Consider the following 10,085-nt stretch of genomic DNA (forward strand, 5'->3'; position numbering starts at 1 on the left):
GATGATATAAATGATAAAAATACTCATAGACTTCACATACACCCAATTCCAATTTTCAATTCTTAAAGTCCCGGTGACGACTGACTTGTCAGCAGCAGCAGCACAGACTGACCTTGAATTGGGAGCTGACCGTGGGCCTCCGGTGTTTGCTTCCGCATTTCAGGGTATCTTGGTTATTGCGGCTTGAAACGTGTTCAAATAGGTCATAGATAAAGTCGAATCTGTGCGGGCAGAGAGCAGGAGGACCGTGAGGAGCACACACCTAATTATTAGGAGGTGGATGACTGTAATTATAATGCATTTTCCCACTGAAAGTAACGTGAAGGCCAAGCAGAGCTAAGACGGCTTCCAGAGATCGCGAACCAGTCATGGCTAAAGAGTGCTTAGACACTGGCCAACACCCTGGTGCCCCTGAAGCCCTGGAGTCTTGCAGGAGGGAGGCGGATTGGATGAAAGTGACTTAGATGACTTAGTGCCACTAAGGAACACCGAGCAGGTTTCTGAAGCCTCAATCCACGCCTGTGTAAGCAAAAAGTTTCTTTTCCGAATCTCACAACATCTGGAGGATCCAACCAGATGACACCTGGAAAGGTGCTACCTTGAGTGAGGCAGAGGGTTCAAATCCTGCCTCCAGGGTGGGGCTGGGAAGGGAGATGCGATTATGAAACTGCTTGTTCAATACTGTCCTTTTTAGGAACATTTCTGCCTGAGCTATTTCACCTGTTTTAAAATCCTTCCCTTTCAAGGAGAAAATGTGACACTTGTGCAAAAGCTGGTAATAAATTCCTGCCCACCCCCCCACCTCTTCTGCCCCCTTTAATGTTTAAAATGACAAATCTAGGGATTAAGGCTGAATTTTCATTTTGCCTTGTTTTTAATGAACATTTGTCTTTCAGACTAGGATTATGTGATGTTTACATGGCAAAGACAAAACATGATTTTGTGCAAAACTACTGCAGGCAAAATACAACACTTCTTGGATGGGGACACACACATATACTCCTGCCTCCGCCACTTCCCAGCTGTCGGATGTAGATAAGACAATCCACTTCCTTTAGGCCTCATTTTTCCATCCGGAAAATGGGGGTAATTTTAGAACTGACCTTTTAATGCTGGGGTGAGAATAAAATGAGGAAATACACAAAAGGCTGAGTGTGGTGCCTGGCACTTCCTAAGTGTGGATGTTGGCTGGCCTTGCTGCAGCTATTAACATTTCTATAAAATCCATCGCCGCCACTACTAATAAAGTCAAGTCTTCTCAGTAACTTCTTCTATCATCCTTGCATGATTGGTGGTCCTGGCTGGGAAGTGGGCTTTGGGGGCTTGGCTGTGAGCGCATCTGCACCCCAGGGTGGCAATGTCACTTCCCATGTAGTTACCCCAACACTTTTTTGATTGCTATTTAATTCCCAACCTTTGAAGTTGAGCCTTTCAGAGAAAGGCTTTGATTCCATGAAACTGTCACAGAAATTTGAGGTGAGACAGCACAGCAGGCAAGCAGCCCAAGCCCCTGCCTGCCCCAGACACCAGCAGTGGGGACAGTTAAGTTCACGGTCCCGAAACATGCAGCATCATGCAGCGACCAGCCCCCGCCTGTCAGCTTTCCAGAACAACAAAATTCACCTGTTTAATGGAGACGCTGCTTTTACTTAAATGTACCACTTTGATAAATAAGAGGCTGCTTTGATAGACAGCAAGCTATGGTATTTTTAGAACTCTGTCATTTTTACAGGTCTGAAAACTCTTCTAAAAATAAAAATAGCTGAAAATGTTGTAAATAGGGAAACAAGTTGAAAGCTTGAACACGTCCAATTCTGAGCTTCTCAGCTAACACTCTGGATGGGCCCCCTCTGCAACCCGGTTCAGTTATCTATGGGACAGGCTGGCCACCCACGGTGCACATCTCTATGAGGATTACAGCTTTTTTTAAAAAAAAAAAAAAAAAAGATTTATTTTCATTTGCGCATACAAGAACTGGGTTACAGGCCAGAGGTGCTTGGGTAAGAGGATTCACCAGGGACAGAGTGGGGAGCAGAACAGGCAGATCTACTGAAAGACACTGCTGAGGGGAGCAGCGGGAGAGACAGGAGAGGCCTGCTGCACCATGTAGGTTAGCTCCCCAGCCGGGAATCGAACTCATGCTGCAGTGGCTACCAAGGAGGTCCCTGAGGATTACCACTTTTTAGTGAGTGGCTATCTGCTTTCCCTGGACAGTAAATATTTGTTTCTGTTCTAGTTCATGCTGAATCTGACAGTCATTGAAAGCTTACGGTTACTTTTCTCTCAAAACTCTCCTGGTTTAACTTATACAAATAACTAAGCTAATCATTAAAAGTTTCTGCATGTTTTCCTTAACTATTGATTTCATTGTGTGAATTTACAACTCATGAATGAATAAATGGAGTGGTAATTAATTTATAAGTCTGGCTAAATTGATACTTATTTTTCATGACATCCTTTGCACTAACTGTGATGTTCTGGTCCTATAAAACTAAGGCTGAGATCAATTGAACAAAGAGCTCTAAGTTTGTTCCAAAGAAATCAGGTCAGACAGGTTAGGAGCTTAGGTGCTTGAGCCAAGCAGACCAAATGAGAACGAGGCTCTGTGGCATTCTGGTTACCTGTTGTCAGTTCTTTGGCAAATCATTTAACCACCCCATGTCTTAATTTCTCATCTGTGTTATGGGATTAATAATATCTAATTCCCGGGCTAACTGTTCTTATGTTCCTTATGGAACAGTAGTCATGGCTACTATTATTTCATATGTACACTTTGGGTCACTTTATTGATGAAATACTGGCTAGGAAAAATGATGATAAATCTACTTTTTCCCCCCAAGAACTTGTCCCATATTTGTGAAGCAAAAGCAGTTGCACAAATAATTGGTTTGATGTTTCAGGAAGGACCAGACCCACCGGCTTTCTCTGAGTAAGTTGAGAAGATCGTCTCTAAAGGTATCTCTGTTCTTCTCCAAGATGCCCCGGACATCATACTGAACCTGGTTTGAACAAATAAAGTAGAAAAGGTGGAGTGGATCAACAGTGCTAGTTCAGGGCCGAGCACCTTCTTCTACAAACCAGATCCGTGAAAAGAAGTCATTTCAACATTTAGGGTTGGCTTCTGAAATTACTTCTGTAAATACCAATCAGGCAAATGCTCAAAAGAATCTCAAGTAAGAATTTACCTCTCCAGCGTAGTGTTTCACTCCAAAATTGTTGATTGCAACTCGGGGCTTCACGTAGAAGTGGTTATTCTAAAAACAACAACAGACAAGCAAATGTCTAATTTCAATTACTGACTTCTAGTGACAAACAGAAGAAACTATGACAGAGTGAAAATTTTACAACCCACCCTGTGTCAGGCTTCGGACCCACTCTGTGACGTACTTTATCAAACACCCGAGCTCCTGTCTATTATCATGACAGCAGATTAAGAAAGTTGCCCACTATATTCACAGATCGTGAATGCGCGTATTCTGAGAAGCTGCCCCAAATCTACCCCTTTGGCTTATTTGGAATTTAGTTCTAGCAATAGGAGAACTTTGGCTTGAGGAAAAATTAAAACGTGGGAGGCACAGTGGGCACGGCCCTGAAGTATCTTGCATGTCATCTTAATCCACAGATGTGCTATTTAGACATAATTAAGAATTGGCAGGTTTTGACATACAGCGTGTTGATTGTGTAACTTCTCCAATAAGGTGCTGTCTGTGGCTTGAGGAAAATGGCTTTCTTCATTAATCAGGGCTAGGAGGCCAAGTTTCTAGAAAGGGAAAAAAAAGGCTGAATGAATGAAAAATTGAACGTAAGTCCCTGAACTGTTCACAGCTCCTTTTCCTCTCCACTATCACGTGGTTAAAAGTCAGGGATTCTCATTTCTTGGATTGAAAACAATTCAGACATAACTGAATACTGTAAAGAAATCCAACTGATTTAAATTCCATGTACAAATATAAAAACAGGTGGCCTCCCTGGTGGCGCAGGGGTTAAAGTCTCAGCTATCAAGCTATAGGCAGCCACTGCAGCATGAGTTTGATCCCTGACCAGGGAGCTGACCCACATGGTGCAGCAGACCTCTCCTGTCTCACCTGCTGCTGCCCTCAGCAGTGTATTTCAGTAGATCTGCCTATTCTGCTCCCCGCTCTGTCTCTGGTGAATCGTCTCACCCCCCCACACCTCTGGCCTACACCCCAGTTCTTGTATGCGTAAATAAATAAAACTAAATCTTTAAAAAAAAAAACCCAAAACAAATATAAAAACAACTGAACCCACTGCAACTTTGTGGACAAAACTTATACAACTGGTCAATCCCTGAGGTCCAACAGGCTTTTGATGCTGACTTAAAATCTAAGCCAAGCCCATCTGCGTTGTTGGTTCTCAGGTATTGAGTGCAGTGAGACAATAGGTCTGGACTGGCCAAGTATTTAAATTCAACCTTGCACATTTACATTCACGTTTCCAAATGGTCCATTGTGTTCTAAACATTCACATCTTTGATGTGCGTGCTTGCGCAAGCTATTCCATTCCCATAAATATGAATCAGCCCAGCTGGACACCCTTGGGACTGCTACAATTCTCCGACAATGCATTACCTTCTCGATCAAGTCCAGGCATTCTCCATTGTCTACCCAGTCAATGTCTTCCCACACTAAGCCTTCTCTGTAGAAAGATTTAAAAGCGCAAGATAAAGTATAGCTTTACAACTCACTGAGTGTTTGTTTTTTAAAAAAATAAATTTTGAAATGGCATTCTCTGAGTGCTTACCTGCTGTATTCCAGTTGTTCTAAAGAAAAGATATGCTTGTTGAAATATTCCTGAAGTTTCTCATTTGCATAGTTTATATTGAACTGCTCAAAGTGGTTAACCTAAAGGGGACAAAGATTCAACAAGTATCTTTAGTGCCTTCGGTATTACACAGAAAGAAAAGGCGGGAAAGAAAAATACTTGCAAGACAAAAGAAACGTATCTGCAGAGAAAAAAAAATAACAATTTTCAAGATATTGGTTTAAGACCAGCCAATCAGCAGATAGAGAGAGTTCTTCTGTTCCCCTTGGTGGACACATACCTCAAAGTTTTCAAATCCAAAGATGTCAAGGATGCCGATGGACTTAAAGTCATCTTTGCCTTTGATCCTGCTATTGATCTTCTTAATCACCCACTCAAAGCAGCGAGCATAAAGTGCCATGGCTAAGGAGTCTCTGCTGTCCACTGCCTGCAGGGGAAGGAGGCGTGGTCACTGGTTCCAGTGGACCAAGGACCATCCCGGTACCTCAATCCTGTCCCATTGGGGAGACACACTAAACAGGGGAGCACCTGTGCACCCTATCTTGAGTTAATCAATACAATTCAATAGGAAAATAGGCCAAGGGGAAGGATAAACTGGAAGCTCATTTACTTGCTTTCCAGGAGAATTCGCCAAAAATTCCTTTAAATATCAGGCTGCCAAACTCAGTTACATGTCAGGTCATAGGAAAGACTCCGAACTGATATATACAGCTCCACATTCCAGGCTGTCAGGTTTAGAACAGTGATTAAGACCTGGGTTTTTTTCATGATCATCATCTTCTCATCTATTTGTACACATTAAAGTTTTCATCAAAGTACATTCAACATTTTTTTTACTTATCCAACAAGAAGCAGATATTTGATGGGCCAAGTGTACATAAATTGTTCAAACAGGAACAGAGGAAAATATATCACTGCATTATTTTAATAATAATAATGAAATTGTTAATGTTTATTTAGCTCTTACTCTGTGTCAGTCATTAAGTACTTAGCTTATATTGATGATTATCTTTATAAGCAACCTATAATCGTCCTTGTCTTAAGGAAGAGAAACTGAGGCACAGTGAAAACGTTTCCCAAGAACAGATACAAAACGATCCACAACTCTGTCCATTCCCCTCCATGTGGGTATCTTTTCCTGATAACAACCCAACTCATTTCCATGGTTCCTGTATTACTTATCGAATCAAAGCCATGGATCTAGAAGCCCAGAGCGTCTTTTAAAACCAGCTCTGAGGTGAGCCTCCCTGGTGGCACAGGGATTAAAGACTGCTATGAAGCTGTCCGCAGCCACTACAGCACGAGTTCAATCCCTGGCTAGGGAGCTGCCCACATGGCACCGCAGACCTCTCCTGACTCGCCCACTGCTCCCCTCAGCAGTGTATTTCAGTCAGTCTGCCTGTTCTGCTCCCTGCTCTGTCTCTGATGGGTCCTCTCACCCCTGCATCTCTGGGCCACACCCTAGCTCCTATATGCATAAATAAATAAACCTTTTAAAAAAAATCTTAAAAACCAGCTCTGAGGCCAAGAGAACGTACCTGTTGGACACTGAGTGGCGTGAGGATCTCCTCGCCCCTGAGGAACATGGATCTCTGGGTCAGGGCATCTGTGAGCTGCGTCGGGTCCAGCCCGAGTAACTCTGCAGACCTGCTCAGGGCTGGAAACGGAGACCAAGGATAGTGTGAACACACAGGCCCTCTGAAGGACAGGTCACGGGTGACTGAACACAGTCACACATCCAGCAGGGAACATTCCCGAATCCCTCAGGCAGCATTTACAGAATACACATTTCATTGTGGATTTATTGTGCTGCTCTCCCTTAAGGAGTCCCAGGTTAGTGGCAGAGAATCTGGTGCTTGGATAGTATGGTTTGAAGACCTCTTGGGGAGACACCCAGAAATTTATCAGAGATTTACAAGGTCACAACCATATCCAGCAATACTACTAGGATGTTATTTGCTTTCACAGGCTTTCTCTCTCCAGTGTGCAGATTTGCCAGTGGCTACAGGACATGAGGTGCCTCAAGATCTGAGCACAGAAACAAGCAGGGAGCTAGTTGTCCTCCACAGCAGAGGGCAAGGACATGGGCCAGGCTGTAGGACATTGCCACTGTTAGGAAACAGTCTTTTGAATAAAAAACGCATTTATTTAAATATGCAATGGGTATGTTATAGCTATTTTGAAATGCATTAACTTAAAAAAAAAAGAGCCTTAGGTTTAATTGCCAATGTGGTATCAACAGATACGAACCACAAACAAAGGCTCTCTGGGGTCTCTGTGTTTTAAGACAATGAAGAGGTGCCGGGACCAGGGCTTCAAAACTCCTGATTGGCCGCTCTGGTTCCTCTGGGCCATTTTCGCTTTAATGCTGCAGCTCCAGCCTCCCTGGCCTCGTGGATGGCTGCCACCCGAAGAGCTTTCATAGGAAACCCGTGACCACTGCAAGGACATGCAGCCGGCAGAGCTGGATCCGTGTGGACTCGTCGAGCTGAGCACAGCCCTGAGGACTTCACAACACAGAAGCCGCTACGTCCAGGGCACAGATCACCCCGACGAATGTGCATGGGGAGGGACAGCTGTGAAGTCAGCATTGGATGGGGAGCTGGGGCACCCCCGAGTTAAGTACAAAGAATGAGGGAAGCTGTAGGCCCTGGGTCCTGACCTTGTCTGTTCGTATTGTAACAGGGTGGTCCCCAGGAAAGGGGGAGGTTCCCTGCCCCACCCAAGGGAGGGTGGAGCTGAGCAGGAAGAGGAGAAGCTGCAGAAGAGACTGAGGAAGGAAGCAGGATGGAGCCAGGAGACCTGGAGGAGGCGCATGGAGCCTAGAGACACGTGAAGAAACTGCGCTTGTCTTTTGGTCGTGGACGGGGTGACACAGATGTGGGGGAGACCCGTGGGGAGGTGACCATGGCAGCTTTTATCTTGATGTTGATTTTGCTCTTTTCCTTCCGGGCTTGTTTGGTTGTTTGTGATCCTTTTCTGTGGGTCCCCACTGGAAGATGCTTTAGACTTGTGGCAGGCCTTGGGGCCTTGCTCTGGGCCAATCCCATATGGATGGACTTTTACCCACGAGGGGACGGGGAACTTTGGGTGCTTCACTTAGAAACTAGACTCTTTGCCTTACCTGGATTGTTTCCTAGTTTTATTAAAGATCCTTCCCATTAAAGTCTCATATGTTTTTTGTTGATGCGGCGGATGGCAGAACCCATTTAAAATAGGCAGGTTTGCGGGTCTTGGGCTGCCCCTCTCCCTGTCCTATAACAGTATTTCCTCTTACACAGCCTGTCTTCCTCTGCCTAAGCTAAGGACGAGAACACAGCCACCATCCACTCAGCAACAACTTCCCGAACACCCTAAGCCTTTCTTGGCTGACAGTTCACATCAAATATGGTTAAAATTCTGCAGCTCTCATCCAGGGGTCAGAAGTCTTTTTTTGGTAAAGGGGACAGTTAATACCTTAGGTCAAAGTCACCTAATAGGAATTTTCCAAGGAGGGGCGGGAAGGAGGGTAGGCGCGATCTTACCTGTTTTGAAGGACACCTGAGCCCCACCGGCGGTGATAAACTCTATGTTCCCCAGATGCAGTATTCCAGCAAGCAGCCTCAACACCTCCCGAACCTCCTCCTTGCTGAACTGCATCACCTCCATCGCCGTCTGGAGGAAATGAACAGAGTAAATTTTTAAAAAAAGATTTTTTTTTTATTTATTTATGAACACAAGAACTAGGGTGAAGGCAAGAGGTACAGGTTGTGAGAGGTTTCACCAGAGACAGAGTGGGGAGCAGAACAGGCAGATCTACTGAAATCCACTGCTGAGGGGAGCAGCGGGGAGACAGGAGAGGTCTGCTGCGCCATGTGGGTAGCTCCCTGGCCTGGGCTCCAACTCAAGCTGCAGTGGCTGGAGATAGCTTGATAGTGCTGACACTTTAACCCCTGCATCACCAGGGAGGCCCAGAACAGAGCAAATTTTTCAGCTGCTTTTTTTCATACTGAAGAGAAGGAAAAAGGTTCACTAGTCAACAAAATTATTAGCTATTGTTTAAAAGGCAAAGAAACAAACTGATGCATGACCACTCACCATTAAGTGAAAACTATAGCAAGGACAAGTAGGTGCAACAAAATTCTGTATCAGACATTCTCTAGATAGGAGAGTCTCTTACTGCTTTTATGAAACTGTTGGAAAATCTGAGTGGATCGGTCTTTCCTAGACATTTATCAAGTCTCTATTTTTAACTTCTCCAAAGGGTTTTTAATGCCTTAAAAACCTCAGGATGGTACACAGACTATAGCACAATGTTTTGGGAAGGAAAAATAAACAGGTACCTACAGGAGCTTTGCTCCCAACAAGTATCTACAAAACTGAAGCTAAGTCTGTTCTCAACTAGAGCTGGGTCGACCATATCACTTTCTGTGGTGATTCAAGAGCCAGATCTGTATCAGGGAAAAAAAATGAGACCTTTCCTCCCCCACCCTCATACAACAGAGGGCAGAACTGTTGGCATCACTGATGAAAGTGAGCCGGGTCGCTACCCTGGTCTAAGGAAACCACAGGCCTCTTAAGAGCAATAGAAACTGCAAAAAGAAACAGCCAGAGATGTGAAATAGGAAAAGTTTAATTTGTTCACAAGGGAAAAAACAATGAAGTTGAAACAATAGAGAGGGAAACATAATAAGAAGAAAAAATTGTCAGGGAAGGCATAGTAGCTACAGTAAGGGATCCATGAATAACACTAAGGAGGCGCTTTTTATAGGAGGAAATACAACTTCACAATGTTTTCCTTCCTGGAAATCCAACATATGAATGAAAGAAAATCTGAGGTGACTACTTTTAAATTACACTTTAAAAAAAAAAGATTTACTTTTATTTATTTATGCATACAAGAACTGGGGTGTAGGCCAGAGGTGCAGGGGGTGGGGGTGAGAGGACTCACCAGAGACAGAGTGGGGAACAGAACAGGCAGACTGACTAAAATACACTGCTGAGGGGAGCAGCGGGGAGACAGGAGAGGTCTGCTGTGCCATGTGGGTTGCCCCCCTGGCTAGGGACTGAACTCATTCTGAGGTGGCTGGCAAAAGTTTGATAGCACTGAGACTTTAACCCCTGCACCACCAGGGAGGCCCCTAAATTACACTTTTCTTAATGATAAACCTAAAGTTCGTGGAATGGAACATTTACGCACTGGTCATTAGTACAAGAAATTAGTATTTATTTTTTGAAAATAAGATGATGTACTACACTGGTCCACATATGCCCATAAACTTATAACTCATATCTGAAAAAAAAAAAGGATCAGAGAAGTTATA

At 44.2% G+C, this 10,085-nt stretch overlaps 1 protein-coding gene across 1 annotated transcript in view; it reads right to left on the reverse strand.

Moving 5' to 3' along the window:
* Positions 1-8,430, reverse strand: part of MYO10 (myosin X) — a gene marked incomplete at both ends in the record, with an annotated part of 76,303 nt that extends 67,873 nt beyond the window's left edge. Inside the window, 9 exons of the mRNA XM_084233156.1 lie at positions 113-221; positions 2,917-2,999; positions 3,186-3,254; positions 3,668-3,760; positions 4,590-4,656; positions 4,762-4,862; positions 5,063-5,209; positions 6,321-6,439; positions 8,307-8,430. Coding sequence (XP_084089282.1) covers positions 113-221; positions 2,917-2,999; positions 3,186-3,254; positions 3,668-3,760; positions 4,590-4,656; positions 4,762-4,862; positions 5,063-5,209; positions 6,321-6,439; positions 8,307-8,430 — 912 coding nt within the window. The remainder of the gene's footprint in view (positions 1-112; positions 222-2,916; positions 3,000-3,185; positions 3,255-3,667; positions 3,761-4,589; positions 4,657-4,761; positions 4,863-5,062; positions 5,210-6,320; positions 6,440-8,306) is intronic.
* Positions 8,431-10,085: the final 1,655 nt, after the last annotated feature.

Source organism: Talpa europaea, assembly GCF_964194135.1.
Source record: "Talpa europaea genome assembly, chromosome: 5".
Lineage (NCBI taxonomy): Eukaryota > Metazoa > Chordata > Mammalia > Eulipotyphla > Talpidae > Talpa > Talpa europaea.